At 33.7% G+C, this 20,210-nt stretch overlaps 1 protein-coding gene across 3 annotated transcripts in view; it reads right to left on the bottom strand.

The window, feature by feature from the left end:
* LOC121415034 (rho guanine nucleotide exchange factor 28-like) overlaps nt 1-20,210 on the bottom strand; it is a 65,776-nt gene that overhangs the window by 37,440 nt on the left and 8,126 nt on the right. For 2 of the 3 annotated variants that reach the window (XM_041608094.1, XM_041608092.1), the window contains exon 2: nt 5,903-6,151. In XM_041608094.1, coding sequence (XP_041464028.1) covers nt 5,903-6,151 — 249 coding nt within the window. Of the gene's footprint in view, nt 1-5,902; nt 6,152-15,718; nt 15,762-20,210 lie in introns of those variants that run through there. The other variant, XM_041608093.1, reaches the window with a different exon arrangement.

Here is a 20,210-nt window from a genome sequence, read left to right as displayed (position 1 = left end):
GAACTTATATGTTGTCATCTGCAAATATCATTGTTGAAGATATTTTGGGAAGAATTCTGCTTTGGTCCCCGGCCTTTTTTGTGTGTTTTGTGATCATGGAAAATACAAACGAACTTTGCTCTGTCATCTACTTGTGCAACGCTCACCCGGCCAACGCCAGCGCATACCGTCAGTGCGTAGTGCATATGCAAAGCGCATCGCATCGACGCAAAAACAAAAGACTAAATTTTCCCCGCCTTCAATATTCGATGCATCGATGTTCGATCGAATTAGAGCTGTCGAACACCGGTTTTCAAAATAATCGATATGACTCAGGCTTAGACCAGTTCAGGAGATGGTGATTAGAACCATAATGAAGCAATTTTCAAACCTGGTATCCTAAACTAGTTTAAGCAAGTAGATTAGAACAGAGTTTGAATGGAGTAACTGTGTGACCTGATATCTCACCAACAAATATTGGTACCAGAGAATTGTCCTTTCTCTAGTAAATATCGTCTGATTTTCTATTTTGAATGTGTACATTGCTATCTACAATATGACAATTTCCATATCTTCTCTGTGTTACACAAATCACATTATGAGCAACATGTTTTTATGTAAATTCAATCTCAATTCAATTAATCTTGTATCGACACATTAACATTAGCTGCTTCCGGCTCTATTTAAAGAAATTCATTTTCAAAGTTAACTTCCCCTTCCTTAACATTCTGGTCAGCAATGCCTACTAATGCTATCATGAATATCTTGGGGCTATTATAGGAGTTTCTGCTCAAAACGGAACATCTTTGGTTCAGTTCATTGAAAACAGCTATTCCCAAGAGGGATTGATTCGTCGTAAAATTCTTTTCTTTCATCTTGCATCCATCCTTTTTAGAAAGAAAGCCGTCACGTTCTTTTCTGAATGATCGCAGAATAGACTTCTCTCGAAGCATAGTCACATACACACACACACACAACAACAAAAATTGGTCTATACTGTCTGTTGCTGCTGGGAGAAACCTGAGACTCTGGGATTTGGATTTTGTTGCTTGTTACCATGGCAACAGCATCAAAGGTAGCAATGTGGAGTCATTACTTGCTGGTTGAATTGTTTGCTTTTCAGGGCAGTAAGCTGGGGTATAAAAGATGTGGGTTGGTGTTGACCTTTTGATACCAGAGATTTTATTTAGGGGTTTGAGGGTTGTTTGATGAAGATACAGGAAAATAGGGAAATATTTCTTAAAGGTAAAAGAATGTATTTGCAGTAAATACTGATTTCATGAGAAAGCCTGCAAAACCAAAATATTATTTCATGAGAAAGCCTGTAACTATACCATCATAGATCCAGATCTGGCACAGGTAAATAAAACTAACTTTGTGAAATCATACATCATTGCCCCTATAAGAATTAGAATTTGTACATTTTAATGTACTGTTATCTCAGGTAAATGTTTTAATATCTATCAAAATGAAGTGGGTAAGGGATTGGATACCATGGTAACCTATACAAATATTAAAAGCACTATCAAATGATGCTGGTGAGGTGTATATGGAGAGTTATTTTTGGAATACAACATACACAATGTCTCATCTGTTTCCTCCCAAACTGGGTGGGTACATTTACAATGTGTCTTAAAGGGGAAGTTCACTCTGAGGAAGAGTTTGCTGTAAAAATACAATAAAAACTAATAAAACAAATTTGGTGACGGTTAGGGGAAAATCCATTCAAGATTAAAAGGTTTTATTTTTTTTTTTATATGTGACATCATATAAGAGCAGCTGCCTCATACATTATGTAATATAAAATTCATATTTTTTTATGGTTCATAATGATTATTATAATTTCTTCTTTCAAGATTGAGTGTAAATGTTGATACACTGAAGGTACAATAAAACTTATATTTTCCTTTTCCTGTGAAAATGAAATTTCACTGAGTTTCTTAAATTCATGTTACCGCACATAAGAAGTTGCTTGTATACATCACAAAAAAACAAAATTACAATCCTTCACCAATATTTTTTTCTACTATTTTTACATCAACCTTTATGTCAGGGTTAACTTTAAAGCATGTCTTTAGCTTTGGTAAATCCCACCAAATATGGCTCTGACTATTTACAATTCATTAGTAGATTTTACATTAAGACAGTTATGATTGTGGAGGATATGAAATGGTGTTTTGAAGGATCAATTTTGTGTTTGAATCAATTTTGTGTTTTTACATAAAAATGTAAGTTTATTTGGTGACTGATTGCAATAAAATATCTACATGATTTATTCAAGTTGATATATAACCTATTCCAAACAATGGACTGGGCTGAAATTTTCAGGATGTAGGCTAAACTTTGTCTTTTTAATACACGATCTAAATTTGTAAGATAAATACTTTAATGACCCTTTTATTGCCAATAAAGGGCACTAGACATGTTTGATTTGCATGTTTACATTTTAAAGAGAATCTACAGTTTTTAAGATTGGAATGTAAGATGAAACTCAAGTATAGTTCACATAATTGAGCCTTTACCAAAGCTAAAGACATGCTTTAAAGCCATTCTAAAATTTTGGTATGGAGTCGTTAATGTGAATAAATCTAGAGTACTATTCAATTCAATTCCATTCTTTATTCCATTTCTATTCAAAACATAATACAAAGTTATATAAAGTAATACAAATCAAGTAGGCCTACAATTTTACAGATGAGCATTCTTACTTCGTAAAACAATAAACAGTATAATATTGAGCATAAATGGAAATGAGGGGGGTCCACTATGTCACATTCCATAATAAAAATGGATAGCACTCGGTCAATGGATTTTTTTTCCAGAATTCAATTTCAAATTTAGCAGTTTTCAGCTATAAATTCATATTTGGCATATAGCGCCCTCTCTGAATAATGTTTTTTTTTCATTTAAAATATAGCCCTTTGAACGATTCCCACAGAAATTTGAAAAAATAATTCCATGACTTTTCCATGACTAAATTGCTGCTTTCCATGACTTCCCGTGATGTCCCAGAGTGATGTAGAATTTGTTTGGGATGTCACAATACTGTGTAAAATGGAAATCATGAACACCAATTATAATAGCAGAGTATGATATCACAGAGTATGAGAGTTGCGAGACACGACAAACTGGAAAGCTGCCATAGCCACGAGGTAAATGCAATTCCCTGAATTTTCCATGACTTTTTCACAGATTTTCCAAATTCCCTTACTTTTCCCTGACTTTCCATGACCACAAATTTTCCAGGATTTTCCATGACTGTGGAAACCCTGCCTTTGATTACTTACCTAATAAATATAGACAATTAATATACCATGTCTGGTACTTTTCAAAGCAATATTAATACACTGTCCCACATATGTTTTTCTGTGTTAGTCATCATTAGAATCATCGGTCTCACACTAAGACTTAATTATTTCACAAAAATAAGTTTGCATTAATGAACCAGATCTAGATATATGATAATATGGTGACAATCAACCTTGACTTAAAAGACTTTCTCATGAAATAATTATTGTTTTCTGCAACTACTATCTATTACCTTCAATACTGACACCAGTAATAAATTAAAAGGCTGCATGTACAGTATGTGAGTTCATAGGCTCTACATATCAAAAAAGAATACAGACCTAGATATATTCAGGGCTACGTGCATTTATTCACAGTTTCATCAATTGTTGTCTAGAGATGGTAATGAAGAGGACTTCAGAAGGAAGTTTTCACATTACTGATCAATGTGCCTTTCTACTAATGAACAGGTTCTCAAGATCAATACTGAACTCTTTTATGCAAAAGAAAATTATCCCACTAACTGAAAAATATCCATTGTACATATATCCTGAATGAAACACAATGGGACACTTCAGTAAAGCCTCATTGATACAAAATTGAGTAAATCTCACTTTTAAGGTGTACTGGCAGTAGGGTAAACAAATCAATAAAAATTTAGTTTTTCCTATCAAAATATCAATATGATCTCAGTATATTCATGATTTCTGGGTTTAAGCACAATTATTGCTCCTAATCATTATGATTTTATTGAAATCGTTCCTAAAATAAAAATGGTTTCACTGATATATACACTGATTAGGTTCATTACTCTGCATTTCTTGCATACAATACTTGCATGTTTAAATAAAACCTTTGTTTCCTCAAATTAAGGATTTTGAATAAAAAATGCTAAAACTCGATAAATCTTTCATTCAAATTTAATGAAATTTGGAGTATTTGTTTTTTTTTCCATAAAGATGAAATTAATTATAAATTTTGGAAGTACCTCTAGGATCAACCAAGATCCTCTTTTTGGAATTTAAAAAACTTTCTTATTCTTTTTTAAGACAGCAGCATTAAATAGTAGCTATATAATCATTTTAGTTTCATATGTTTACTGTAAATAAGGAGAACACACACTAACTCCTGAAGTTTAGTGTTTGCAACTTCAGATTTCCATTTTTTAATTGAATGTTTTTAACACTTTTTACTTCTATCATCACATGGTATTTTTCATTGTTATAGAGCATATGAAGACTAAGCATATGGCTTAATAACAACGTACTCGAGATCAGTTTCCCTTTTAACAGTTCAGAAACATACCTTATGTCAACTAATGAGACAAAGAGAAACCTGAATATAGTTTGATTGAGCACTGCAAAAAACTATAATGGTAATTAATGAGCACAATTGACAATTTCCTGTTCCAATTTTGACAAATATGAAATATAATTCAACAATGTTTATCTGTATGTCCAGACTATGGTTTCACATTACAAATGTCCATATTTATCAGGAAGTCATCATGTTTTATCTATCCTACAGTCATACTGAAATTAATTTTTTTGACTAGCAATAGATAAGGCAGCACCAGGAAGTCAAAAAGAAATGAAGAACAGAATAAATATATGTATGAATTAATATTCAACTATACATTCTACAGTGCAACAATGCAATAGCTCTTCATCTTGTTGGAGATAAAAGCAAACTAATTTTCTAAATCACAAATAAGGATAAAATAAATTCATCAATTTCAAAAGCTACTCTTCGGAATTTTAAACGATAAGGTCAAGAAGTTCATATCTCATCAAGGCAGGTACGGACTTAAAATCTCAACGAGGCATGAAGTACTGTACTTGAATAAATTTCTATTATTTCTTCTTCTACCCATTTTTTTAACATTAATGCCTAAGGTAGGATATTTTATCCATGTATTTTATGCTTATAAATTTCATAATGCCATTGTGTCTTTTTCATGTGTAAAGGGGATGCTCGATGCAATCTCAGCTTTGAAGAATCCCCCTCCATTCTCAAATTTGATTTAAAACCTTTTTACTAGCTCTATTTCAAATTTGTTCATATATACACACATGTTATTTTGTGTTGTTCACAGAAGAAATACATAAAATGAAAAAGAGGAATACTTTTGCCATTCTCCACCTACATGTAAATGTAAATTGGTATCTCTGTTTAAGTGCTTGTTATGCATTCTTCAGAGCCAAGCATATATCACACAGTGTGATTCATATAAAACTATGCCATACAGGAGACCATTAAAATTATCATTTCTATTATTCTTTCTTTATCATGACAATCATGACGGATTCTGGAACATAACGTTATAATTGACTCACATCTACCAACAGATATCAATCAGAAAAAATATCAGTCTTCAGATCATGCAATTCATACAAATTAACCTGGTTAAATAAATGTCACTATTTAAATATGTGATTTTGCATTATATGAAGACATACTCTAAGCCCAGTCTAAACAATTATACCTTTTGCAAATGGGTTGATCCACTAACATCTGCTATCTGATTTAAAAGCAGAGATCCTAGCATTTCCTTTTCTATTTCTGATTTCCTTCCTGTAAAACAGCCTTCCTTTATCACATTAATAATTATAGTACAGACCATAAATGCCCTTACCTTTGTCTTGAGATGATATCATATCAGGGATATGAAAGGCATTAGTCCTGTTCTTCAAGGCCAGCCTACGGAGACTGGGGTAGGCAGAACTGGAAGGAAAGGGACTAGGGCTCTTCTTACGTTGAGGACGAGGTGGAAGACATTCTTTTAGAGTAGGGCTTGAACTCCTCTGGTTCTTATCAAGCTCCACTCCATTCACAATATCACCGTGACTCTTCTCACCACTCCTACTGCTGTCCTTTTGTAAATCTGTTAAGATTGGAAAATTAATCTGTTATTGTTACCAAAATTATTTTGACAAAAAAAAATTGTCGGTGTATGCTATGAACAGACCAATGACAAGCTTGAAGTACAATGATGAACTGGACAATGGTTTCTTTTAATAACAGAGAGCCAATATATCATGTTGAGCCTTTCACACTCAACAACAACAACGAAAAAACACATGACTGACTTTTGTGCAACTGGTCAAAATTTCAAACAAAATATATCCAGAACTTCTTAACATAAAGTTTTATTGAAGAAGAACAAGGTTATCACATGAATTGCACCTACATATAGGTGTACATGAATTTACTCCCCACTACTGTAGGCTTTATTTGGTTAAGTTACACAGGGCCTTTTTACACGTGAAATTTGAATCATCATTGTGTTGATGATTGCAATTCGTCTTTGAAATCATCGGACCTTTCACACACTCACTCAAAAACTTTGATTCAAATTCAAATTCCCGAGCGAAGGTAGTATGTGTCCTTGGTGACTTGTCAATCAAATGTACTGCATCGATATGATGAGTGCATGACAATTGTATTATCTATGGAAGTGCTTGAAAGGACATGTAAGTTCTGCCCCCAAAAGATGTCAAGCCTTCCACACAAAAAATCTTTACCATAATTTGAGTGAAACTTTACTGGAATTCACCTCCGGAGTATAATTTGAATTCGTCATTGTGATTAGCGTTCGTGATTCTTGTTTGGTTTCACACGCGCTGAAAATTTGTCATTAGCCTCACTGGAATCATCATTCAAATTACGATTTTTTTTCTGTGTGAAATATATTCACTTGGCCTTGAAAAATCTGTGTAATAAAGTATTACTACATGGCAGGTATTATGAAAAGCAGACCAAGAACTATGTGTTCAGTCTGTTTGTTGAATGCTAGGATAGATGATGGTAACACACTGTAAAAATGCTGTGCTCATCACTCTAGCAACAACTGTTCAACTTTTTTAAACAAGTTGTTTTAAGTCTAAACAATTAAAAAGAAAGTTTAAACAACTTGTTGTTAGAGTGAAAGGCTTTTTTTTTATTGTGAAAGCAATTATCATCTGATCGTATTCGATATTACAAAATATATCCACCTTGCAATAACCAGCCTATTATGACAGCAAACATCTTTACATTAAATGAAAAGGAAAATGAAGAGGGATTTCAGTTCAGGAAAAACAGAGAGAATACCATAAACTGAATTGTCTATTTTTAAATATCATAGGAAAAGGGTCCTAACTTTCAATACTGTAAAAGAGAGGTACAAATATACTCTTCCTAATCCCTAAACCAAATGCTGCATGATAAAACAACCTGTCTATTTTAATAGGATGGTGATAGATCATGTTAAGCAGCTCATAACAAAGTTAATATAGTTATTAATGAATATCAAACAGATCTGCTCACTCACAAGACCCCATTTTTGTCTTTCTTGGCACCCCCCCCAAAAAAAAGATAATAATAATAATTTTAGCTTTCAAGGGAAGGAATAAAATTTACACACAATAGTGCTGGGTTATACTTTGATATTATTGAAATAATATTTGATAATGGTACAATTATTTTGATAAATGTATATATCACAAGAACATGATAATGACCAAAATATTGTCCATTATGAAAAAAATAAATCAAAATTGAAATTCATTTACCAAATGGTGAAATGCTGTTCTGTATTACTTTAGACCTATTCAAAACTTTGAGTTGGTACCCTAGTGCCTTCTTTTCATGGACAAGCATGGATGAAAGCCTAACTTTCATTCTCACTTTCCTGCTCTAATGTGATTGCAGTTCATTATGAACGTGTTTAATGAATTTTCTGACTTGGCGATACAATATGTTATTAGCAATATTTTGCTGGCCATAATCAAATGACAGTGAAATCAAATATCGACCAGCACTAACACACACTGTTCTAAAAGCAAATGTGTCTTGTATAATTTATATTCCATACAAGTATCCCTCCCATATACATAAATGGACATTGCTAACAGTCATAAGTTAAGTCCATACAACATAGGCTATCTGGATGAACCATAGGTAACACAACATACTCCTGCAAGATTTGCTCCAGTCTTCATATCTCAGAAAAGTTAGGATTGTAATATATTTTTTTTTATTCAGAATAAGATTAGGGTTTATATAGTTTTGGAGATTAGATTTTATGTTTAACATAACAGATTCTCCATCAGAGCCATTTTTAACAGAGCAATTGTCATGGAAGTACAGAATATTCAGACAGCCTAAAAGTTTGAGAATACATGTACCAGGTATTCTCTGATCTACCTTTATCAAGAAATACCAGGTATTTTAGGCAGTATGAAAGCAATCATATTCCCACAACAAATTACACGCTGAATCGTATAGGTATACTTGCCATAATTATGAGAACATTGGCAGTGATTTTTCCAAGGTCATGGGTATTTTGGTTGTGTGAAAGCAAATTACTGGAAGTTTCTCATCCAAGCAAGCAGTTGGGCGCAAGTGCCATGGCCTTGCCTGATAATCAGACCATACCGCACATGCTTGTAACTTCAAGAGCTTAACCCGAAAGGGTCAGTGTGAATGCGTCAAATTATTAGGTACTGGCCAGAACAATTTTTGTAATTTTACTGGTACTCTGGTGAATGAATTGGTCTGAATATATTCATGTTGATAATAATATGATAGCAGTCAGCCCATACTTCATGTGTCATGCACGATTGATGATCAGCAAACAAAATTCACAATGACACTCTGACTCATGGCCTACAAAACAAACAAATCATTTCCACGATGTGAAAATGTCACAAGTGTAAAGTTTAAACACTAATTTTCTCATACATTGTATATTCACACTTGCATAATCTTGAAACACCTGTGTATTATGAGGGATTGTTCAGGCCTATAACAACCAAATAATTATTACACCCATTCATACCTGCCTTTGGATGTGTTCAATGTTTTATATACATGTTTCTGTTTCAATTTGAAATTCTTATATTGAAGTATTGTTGGTCCAATTTGATTTTCAATGTTAGTCAATCATCGTCAGCAAAACATTGCCAGGTCTGAAAATTAATTTTACGTTCATTATAAGCTGCAATTCTGTGAGAGCAGGAAGGGGGGAATGAAAATCAGGCTATCATAGGTGCTTGTTCATGAAAAAACAGGTTCTTGGGTACCAACTCACAAAGCTTTGAGTAGGTTTAATACAATGCAGAGCAGCAATTTTGGTAATCTAATAGTGATACACTTTTCATAATCAACAATATTTTGCTCATATCATGTTACCAAGATATATCAACATACATGTATTTATTACATAAAACCATTATCGAATAATCAATATTTTTTTCAATATCTCATCATTTCAATGATATTGATATATGTTCCAGCACAACATTGAACACACCCTGAGTTATATAAAGTTCTATTTTCCCACATTGTACCATTAAATCCAATGTCTGATAAAAAAAAAACTTTTTCAATGTGTCATGGGCATGAATCAAATCCAAGTCTTTCTTACGTACACCCCCCCCCCATGCTGGTGGTGTCTGCAACCTGCTGAAATTATTTTAGGGGAAGTTCAACCTAATGAAGCTCTTCCAGATGGAATCAAAATCAAAATCAGTCAACAAATAATAATAAAGAAGAAGAGGAATTTTATGTGAATTTTGAAAAATACGCCTAAATTAATTTCGCATTTATATAAATCGGCATAAAAAAATTTCTAATCAAAATTTCAAAATTCTGTGCAGAAGTTTGGTGGACCTCATGAAGCTATATCAGATGGAAGCAAAAAAATATGTCAACAAATAAAGAAGGATAACCAATTTTTTATGAATTTTGAAAAAAAAGCACAAATTTTGTAGCATATTTTATGAGTTTTAAAATTCTATGTAGAAGTTTTGAATCCCCCACCTAATGCTATCATATAAAGCAAACAGAATTGAAATCAGACTTGAAATGAAGAAGAAGCATTTTGAAATTGTGGACAGACGACATACGATGGACGCCACACCACGGCATAAGCTACCGAAGAGTAAAATATCAATGAAATGTCATTTTCTCAGAAAATTGAAAATGTTTTTACTGTACCTTCAGTATATCAATAGATAAATAATTTCACATCTGTTTCTAACAAGAAAACAAAAAAATCATCACAAACCATTTGAAAAATTGAATTTTATTCATTCTATATTACATAAACATATGGGGCAGCTGCTCGTTTATATGACGTCACAAATCCAATTAACTTAAAATTCTAAGAACTTTCTTAATCTTTAATGGATTACCCTCAACCATCACCAATATTTTTTTTTCATTTTTCCTGCTATTTTTACAACAAACTTTTCTCCAGGGTGAACGTCCCCTTTAATACATGCTCTCTGTCATCCTTGATCTAAAAACAAACATGAACGACCAAAAGAAGATTCTGGGACACTACTGCAAGGTCCTAGCAAGAGTTTTGGTTGAGCCGAGGGTTGAGATCAGTTTTCAATCAATAATGAGTGAAATTGGGGTAGAATTGACTGTAAACCAATCCCAGGAGACAACTGATTTGATGTCTCTTCTTGCAGACTAAGCCACAGTCTCAATCAAGTCTTTAACAAGAGGAAACAGGCCTATGACATAAATGTACTTATAAACTTACAACCACACATTTTTCCTACTTACACTTCTTTAAACTGAGATCAATCCAAGATAATCATTCATAACAATTTATTTTCTATTTCTACGACTACAAATTTAATTTCTAAGAATACAAATTCAATTTCTAAGAAATAATCATCAATACCCTTGAATGAGGTTAGCTTGATGCAACGACTCTGCTCAGGCTGGAATGCGATCAATAAACGTTTTTTTCTTGAATGACCAAAATTCTAGAAAACATAAGATCGACATCTAAAGTACATTTCATTACTCAATTGCCATTTCCATATTTACCTAGTTATGCTGTTGCCATTTTGGTCTTTAAATGGGGAAAGTACTGGCAATTTATTCAGAAAAACAAACCAATTAATTTCTCTATATCCCCCCCTCCCTCCCCCTCTCTCCCTCTCCACCATGCATTCATGATTACATGATGCAGTATTTGGTACCCTGGGGTACCAAATAATAATCCGCCATTTTGTTGAATTATGTATTTCATTTTTTGCGCTGTACCCTGGGTTACCAAAAATGTGTACAAGTATATTTTAATGTTTTGTACAGATTTTGTTTTTCTTTTTAGTGATCTTATGTAACAATTAATGCATGCAAATGATAACTTTATTCTATTTGTTTACTATTATTGGCATAAGATTGTATCAAAGAAAGGAAATAGGCGTTGTGATCATTGTCCCCATCATTGTCATGATTGTTGCACAGATCGTACGACCGTGATCACCATGACAATAATGTAACTGTACACTATTACAACACGAGATGGCGCTGCACAACGCCGTACCCCGGGGTACTACAGTACCCCGGTGTACGGCGTGGTGCATCACATGAACCTTTTTCTCTCCTCTCTCTGTTTCTTCCTCGTTTTGTTTCTTTCTCACTGTCTGATCTTAAGGCTTGGTCCTAATGGCCGTCAGACGCAAAACATACTCATAAAGGACACATCCGATGATCAAATTTCAGGGGTCGCTTCATCCGTTTTCATCTGGTCCAGAAATGGACAAAATTAGCGAAAAACATAACAGAAAATAATGGACATTGGTAAATTTAGGGGGGATGTTAAACAGATATTCTTTGGAAGCCTAGCAGATGAAAGTTGATGGGTTATCAGGGGTTTCGAATACTCTATACAAGATGCATACCTTAACATTCTTTCTATTTCCGCGCTACTAACAATGTATAGACGTTCCACGTACCTCATCTTTCCTCCCTCTTCCTGTTGTTCAGCTGTAACGTATGTATCATGTATGCAATAAGTACGCAACGCATGCAGAGCATTTTCCAACAGATGGCAAGATTTTTTCACATTTTACATCCGCTTTGCATCTGCCGGGCCCTAAGGAACAACTATTATTAGATCACTCTTATTACTTACACTATTCTTTTTCTCCCATTCTCTTATGATTTGTACTGCACTTGTGTGCTAACTGTTACACCAAAAAAGATCATGTTTTCTTTTGTAATACTAGTTTTAATTGAAAAAAAATGCATTTGCAGTGAATACAGCAAAGTTGTAAAAGAAGAATATATAAGGTTATCTTTTCATTACAGCATTTATTACCAAGCAAAAAGAAAATATTTAATGGTTCTACACTATTGTGATATAATCCAAAACTACACCAACTGCCAATAACTAATCAACTCAGCTTAAATGAATATGGCAAACCTCTATAGAGAGAAATAAACATTGATTTTCTTATAATACATGGTAATCATCTCTCTTCAAACTTTTCAAGGATGTTTTTCTTTCCCTTTATTTATTTATATTTCAAGGCAAATCAATACTCAATTCAACCACTTTTCCAAACCTTTCAATGTGTTAAATTGTACATCCAACCTTTCTAAATGACTTATTCATGAAAGTTTATCCCGCATTGTATAGTCTGTGTATCTAATCTATCACCCATTTCATATCAAATGAAGAAGCAGTTGCAGATCAGGAGACCAAATTGAACATTCGTTGAGCTTTATTCTTTAAATGAGATTTTGAAGAAAAAGAATACAATTAAAATGTTCACTTCTAATACTCCAATCACAATGGTATTCAAATTCACACCAGAGCTGCAGTAGAGTGTTAACACTGCAATATAAGTATAAAGCCCATTTTATGCATTCACATCAAAACAGTTATCCCTATAGTAGCCTTATACCCAGTCTTAACAGACACTTTTCTGACTGCCCTACCCCTATAAAACAGGGCCAAAGAAATCCCCCTTCCTGTTAAGATGCTCCCACTGGGAGAAAAGCAGGACTGTGTCGGGAAGGATTTTTCCCAAATTTTCGCCTGCTCTGACCAGGGTGGAAGTGGGGTAGAAAAACAATTCCACCCCGCTAATACCCGCGTGCATGTTCTGTTAAGATGCAGTCGGGGTGCAGTCCGTACGAAAAGATTGATATTGCGCAATGACTTGTACAAAGCGTGTGCCTTATAAGTGCATGGTCAAAAAGAGAGATCGGGTTCTTAACAAATATGTTGCCTTTTTGTTAGTATAACCATTTTTATTTACATTGTTGCTAACTGTCAATATTCATTTTCAAAACAATATATTTTTATTGATATTTGGCAATAACGTGCAGTGATACTAGTTTTACACCCCCCTTAAAAAAAGTTGTACGCTAGCTTCAATAATACCAGATTGAGCTTGTTGCATGCTGCATGTTTTACCGCAAGCTCAAAACTCATCTAGACTACATGTATAAAGGTAGTTCATTTTCATACCATTGCATTGGTATTATATGTTTTTTTACAAACATGATATTTCTCTGTAATTAAACTTTGCATGATACCTTTCAGGGTAGGATTTCAGCAAGTGTCATTTGTCAAGACGAACACGGAGTATACAACCCATGGTTTTATCGCCTCGTTGAGGAATTCTACCCCGCTTTTTCTACCCGCCCTCTGCCTGAGCACTGTCTATTAAAATGGGGCTTTAGTCCCATCTTAAAATAAAATAAAAAAATTCTGACTGCTTTGTCCTGATAGGGTAAACAAATCACCCCTTAATATTAAGCCATCCCTATGTAGGTGTTGGCCAGATTTAGTCCAGAATGATTTGTTTTATTTTGTTCTGGTCAGAGGAGGGTGGAAGTACATGTAAGGTAAAATCAAAATGCTGACCCATCTAGGTTCAGACAGACATTCTCTCTTAGGCCACTCTCCGGGTATTCTATAATACTCAAACAGCTCAACATTGTGCAAACTGTGTCTAATACCCCTTTCATAAACCCAATTATGCGGCTAATAGCAGCATAATTTGGTCGTAAAATTGGAGGAGGACCAGAGTTATCCGCATTATTGTGATGCTGCTATTATCTGCATAATAGCAGCATCGGGACAAGATTTTGAGTTTATGAACGCATTTCCAAATAATGCGGATAATTGCCATGGTGCGGTCACAAGGTCACCCTTTTCCAACACAACCGCATCGGAGGGGGCGTGTCCAGTTGTCATAACGATAATCCGCATTTTTCAGGACGGGCGCTCGTAAAAATAATGAGGCTTATTTTCGGAGTTTGTGAATGCAATTTTTATTGAATTATCCGCATTACTCTTAGGCGGCTAATTGGAGGATAGGTTTATGAAAGGAGTATAAGTCCCCCACATATCAACCAACTCATTTTTTATTTGCACTTACCTTATTATGAGCAATTATATAAAATGAAAGCACAAAATATTTTTATATAAAAGAAAATTAAACATCATCTCTGCACGAAAAATGCATATGATTTGAAGACTGAACTAATAACAAACATCTACAAAAATAGCCTCCTTCTTGGGAAATATAGGAATGATTACAAAAAAAATTACATGAAACAACAAGAGCCAATACATTGTAAAGATTAGAATTCAATGATGATCAGGCAGGTGGTTTACAAGGAAACCATTAGTTATAATGAAAAAAAATAATATTCAACACCTTAGGGAGAATCAATAGAAAATCAAGAGAACATATACTATGCTTGTATCTGCATAATGATCAATATATAAATAATTCATGTCATTTGCAGTCCCCCCCATACTTTCACACCATACTTTAACCAAATATGAAAAAGTAAATATTACTATAAAATTACGAATTTAAAAAGTTTTCAAATACTCCCACTTAAAATTGACAGTTCACATTACACTTTTTTTTTCAATCCTTTGTTCTCTTTTAAATATTCTGCTATCCTCCTTTTCACATTAAAATATATACTTTTGTTCTGTTTTTTAATCTTTTATAACATGTTACTAACAGAACAGCTACATATATAGTAAATAACCAAATTTCTCCATTCATTCGGATGCTCTGAAGTATAGGGACACCACAAATGAAGTATATTACCCGCTGAAATCACTAGTGTCCACATCATTATTTGAACACCAAGACCATATAAAGATAACTCAAGAGGGGGCTAAATATTGACAGAACAGTCATCAACACAACAACATCTTCTTCTCTTCTGATTCTTTTGTTTTGTTGCCAGCCCCACCCCCCCCCCATTCCTTCTTCTTCTTCTTCTTATAAAGTACAGTCCATCAACTGGTGTATTGTATGCATGCCTCCACTATTTCTACCTTTCTCTAGTTTTCCTCACATCTTCCTCTCTTCTGATTCCGGTTGCAAGCATCCCATCCACTCTTCCTCCCCTCCTCCCATTCTTACTCTCTCTCTCCATCTCTCTCTCCCTCCCTTCCTCTCACTTCCTTATTTCTGTGTATACTCTCTAAGTTCATTAAATAAAGCTGTCATTTAGTCCCACTATTTCTATTATTTCTCTTCTTTCACGAAGACTTGATTCATCGCAACACACTTAAAAGTTTTTCAAAGCCACTTTTGGTCCTCTCCACATGTATTTACTGCTTGTCAAGAAAACACAGAATTAATTACTCTACAAAATAAAGCTCACACAATGACCTTACCATCACTTTTAGTCCAATAAACACCCATATTTGTTATTCCATTATAATCCAGGTCCAGATCTATTAATGTGTTTCTTCACAGGAGCTGTACAGACTACAAAATGTGAATAGGTTAGCACCTCACTAATTTGGAACACCTGTAACGTTTTATTCTCCAACATAAATACATGAATGTCTATTACAGGAATACAGCCAAAATCCAATCATTTGTACGCAAGGCAAAACACTGTCGTCCTCGAAAAATAACAGATAAAAATGATCCACCAACGAAGATGAAATAATTGGTGTCGTCATGATGGAGGCCTGCTCATTTGTGTTGTCTGAGTATCTTCTGAGCCTGGTAATGACACCATAATGTTTGCCTAATGCATGAAAGTTGGCTACTAAACTACCGATCATAATATGACATAAGCTAACACACCGTAGGGCAAAACAAAAATGTAAATCATCATGGACCCACTTTTTCTTCCCCATCTCTCTCTTTCTTCACTCTTTCTCCTTCAAAGCTCCTCCTCCTTCTCTTTCCTCCCTGAGACTGTGACCTCAGGGTACAGGTATTGTCATCTATGTGTACACATTACCATGGTAACTAGCTGGGTTCATGACCTGGTCTACCTCAGATCCAGGAAATGATGATGGTGATAGAAATAGGGAAAAACTCTTACTTTTTTAATATCTATATGTTCAGCATAAACCAATGACTAATCCAGAGCTGCCAACCTGAACAAGAACATTTCAGTATTTTTCAAGGCTGAAAATCAGTATTTTGGTGACGAAATTAGTATTTTCACAGGAATACCATGTAAGACAACACATAAACTGAAACTTAAGAAATCAGTATTTTGGATGAAACCATCAGTATTCTTCTCTATTTTCAGTACTAAATACTGAAAATCAGTACTACTTGGCAGCTCTGCTTTTTATTTACCACCTACAGTAGGCCTAAACCTCTCCATATCGCATCTGAATTAAACATTTTAATAATAAACTATCAACCAATAATAAATCACATAATCATTAAGTGTGAATCATGTAAAATGTTTAGGTGTCATAATTGATGAACATTTTTCATGGAAATACCATATTTTAGAGAAGAACATTCCTGTTAATCTGTAGAATACTCTCGTATTACTTTATAAATCTTATTGTAATAGCATGGGCTAACATATATAACCAACAAAATTGAACCAAATATATACATGTACAAAAAAATATTTTTCACATCATTGTTATGGAGATTGGCCCATTAAAAACATTTAATGTATCTAATTCTATATTTTTCTTACTGTTAAGTGTATTTCAAATAAATTCTTATTACAGTGCAATATTAATCTGCTATCTATTTTATCTTATATCTTGTAATGTTGTGTATTATGATGGTTGTACAATTACATTTTTAAGTATTATTTGCTCAATTTTAATAAAGTGTCAATGCAATATGTTTTTTTTTTATTGGAAATGAATTGAAAATGTTTATAACTCCATAGAATACATTTTTCTTTAATCAACATTGATGTTACCCTTGAGAGGTATCAAATAAGGTGAGAAAAAACATTAAATTTACAGAAACGCTTGATTATGTAGCATTGATGTAAATCTCTACTTTCCTAGATGTAGGCTCTATATAACAGAATTGGCAAAGTAATCATTTACAGTTGCACTTGAAGTATGTAGATTTCAAACTTTACTAGAGAATGAAATCCTGTCAAAATTTCAATATTCTTTCAGCTCAGAAATAAAGTAAACATATCTATGTCACGTACACTACAGGAATGTTTTCTCTACTATGGGGTATGATTGACAAGAAAGCTTGGGTTGTTTAGAAAGCCTTGATAAGTGACTAAAAAGAGTATTTGCCAGGTCCATACCTCAGTAAACAATGTCTATTTGAATATCACTTTATGCCAATAACAATTGCTGTATCGATAAAAGATACGGTAAGGATGTATGATTATGATACTGTGTGTTGATAATAAAACAATGATGATAGTGCAGCCACTATACTGCGCTTTGGTACTCCTATTGCTTATACTACAAAATAAAAATCCAATGTGTCTTTAATAATGTTTTGAATCATAAATTTGACTCTTAACATATCTTTCTACCAACACTCCCCATTCACATAGATTTTAGGATAAATTTCCTCTTGTAGTTGGCAAAGTCTCTGAAAATAGCAACCATTTAGGTTCAACACCCCCCCCCATGACCCCCAAAATGGCAAAATTGTTGATTGTTGATGAATTACAGCATAAAAAGTCAAATTTCATTTCTAATTGTCTTGAGATTGTCCTGATCAAGATGATTTGCTGAATCAGAAATAGCAGAAAATTTTAAAAACTCAGGCCAATAAAGAAGAACAAAGGACTGCATGTTTTCCTGTAAAAAGATAATTACACATGATGTATCTGATGCTATCTCTATACACCAATCTGTTTTCTTTTCATCTCGAGGCAAACCTGATATGTTAATGTGAAAACATGTACATCAGCATATGTAATGACATCATAATGAGAAGAATAAAACTGTACACACTAATACAGACTACCGACGCACCTGCCTCCCGTGTGCTTAAATTCATACAGAAAATATGATTGATTTCAGAGGGACATTGATCCATAGGTTATTGTCGGCACAATAGAAAAAAATGAAAAGGGACAAATATTCTCCGAGATCTGCATCATAATGCAGAAGTCTTAACCTGCAAATTGATTTACAGTGTAATCATGAATATAAGCCTACAATTTAGTGAGTATAGTTGATGTTACTCCAAAGGAAACGTTGTTTCACAATACTGATCATAAACATGGTGCTGAGAGAGCGTTTTATGCCTGTATAAGGGGAAACCACGATCTGACGCTGGTTTGGCAGATTCCGACGCGCCCCTTTTTGAAAGTTTTTTTTTCAGATTATTGGTACGGTCGTCTGTATTGTGATTTTGTTAACTTTTGTACGACTTCCAGACTTATAGTTATTGTTTCATTTATTTACTTGGCAAAGAATTTCCAACATGGTGAGGATAATAGATTAGTTATGGTATTTATGTGTACTACTAGCCAAACTATGTCTCCTCATGTTCCTATCATATTTTGATCCCTTAACATTAATTGCGATGAAAATGAAATTATTGAATTACAATCAAGGTTTTGTTTATAATTCCCCACAAACCGTTTAAAACTTTTCTATTCTTTTTCTTTTTCTTTTCCATTTCAATCATTGTTTATTTTTCTTGAAGTGCCATGAGCACCAAAAGGTGGAAGTGTGCGCTATATAAGTAGCCACCATTATTATCATTATTATTATTCTGGAGAAATGATGATCATAAACACATCTTTTCGCAAGTTTATGATTGCCCTTTTGAAACATCATAAATGAAATTCAGAAAGGAAGCAACAGTGCTTTTGAATTAAATGGTTTAATATGAAAACACTGAAAAATGGACACATAAACATAGCCTTACTAATTAATCATGTTTACAATGTCGTATGAAGTTTAAGTCAACATTCTTTCAGCTCACCCACACATAAGTGTATCCAAAACTGCCAATCTGCATATTTTGATTCATTTCTGGTAAGCTACAATTTCTTTTTTAATTGGATACAACCACACATATATTCATAATATGCCATGAAGTTTGAATGAATTAGCAATATCCTCACCAATAAATGGAAAATAACTTTGAATATACAATAGTAGTAGGTTGATAAAAATAAAATCAATTTACTTATTTCCAGATATATGGAAGACTTATGTAATTTGAGGTTTGAATCACCTTTGCATTAAAGTTTAACTATCAAGTATTGCTAATTGAGCACCACGAGCACCCAGCAGAGGCAGATACCGACGCTATATAAGAACCCATCATCATCAACATCAATTTGTTTATGTGAATTAATTTCCATATATAAGCCTACCTTGAAATTTTCATACAATTACAGGTAGTTTTTAATGTCGATCAAAACTTCATTAGTAGATTACTAAGATAACATTTCTTCTATCTCTTTATTTTTCATATACACCCTGTACATGTGAATGTGATATGCATGTTTCCTGCTTCTAAACAAACATTGTAATATTGCCTTGAACTATATTTGTATCTTCTCATTCATCATGTACTGGTCGTATTATCATTAGTCAGCTGTCATATCTAGCATAATCCATGTTCACTTTATAACTGAAGCATTCAATCAGCATGCATACAGTATTGTAGGACACAGAAATGATCCGCATATTACTTGAATCAATCTCTCATTTTCACAGGCAAGCTAATTCAGCAATAAGTTGATATTATTCCAATGTTTGAGGTGTTACTCTTTCTCTTCAGTAAGAGTCAAGCATCTGACTTGAAAACAGAAGGTCCAATTGTTGGTTTTACAATTGACATGGCATGGGGGGGCTGAAGGTGCGCTATTAAACCCCCGATAAGATTTTTAAAAAGAGATACAAATTGTTAGCCTTAGGTGACAACTTTTTTTTTCTATGTCAAATTTCCACG

Source organism: Lytechinus variegatus, chromosome 5, assembly GCF_018143015.1.
Source record: "Lytechinus variegatus isolate NC3 chromosome 5, Lvar_3.0, whole genome shotgun sequence".
Taxonomy (NCBI): domain Eukaryota; kingdom Metazoa; phylum Echinodermata; class Echinoidea; order Temnopleuroida; family Toxopneustidae; genus Lytechinus; species Lytechinus variegatus.
The sequence above is the reverse complement of the archived record's forward strand: the minus strand, read 5'-3'. Positions and strand labels throughout refer to the sequence as shown.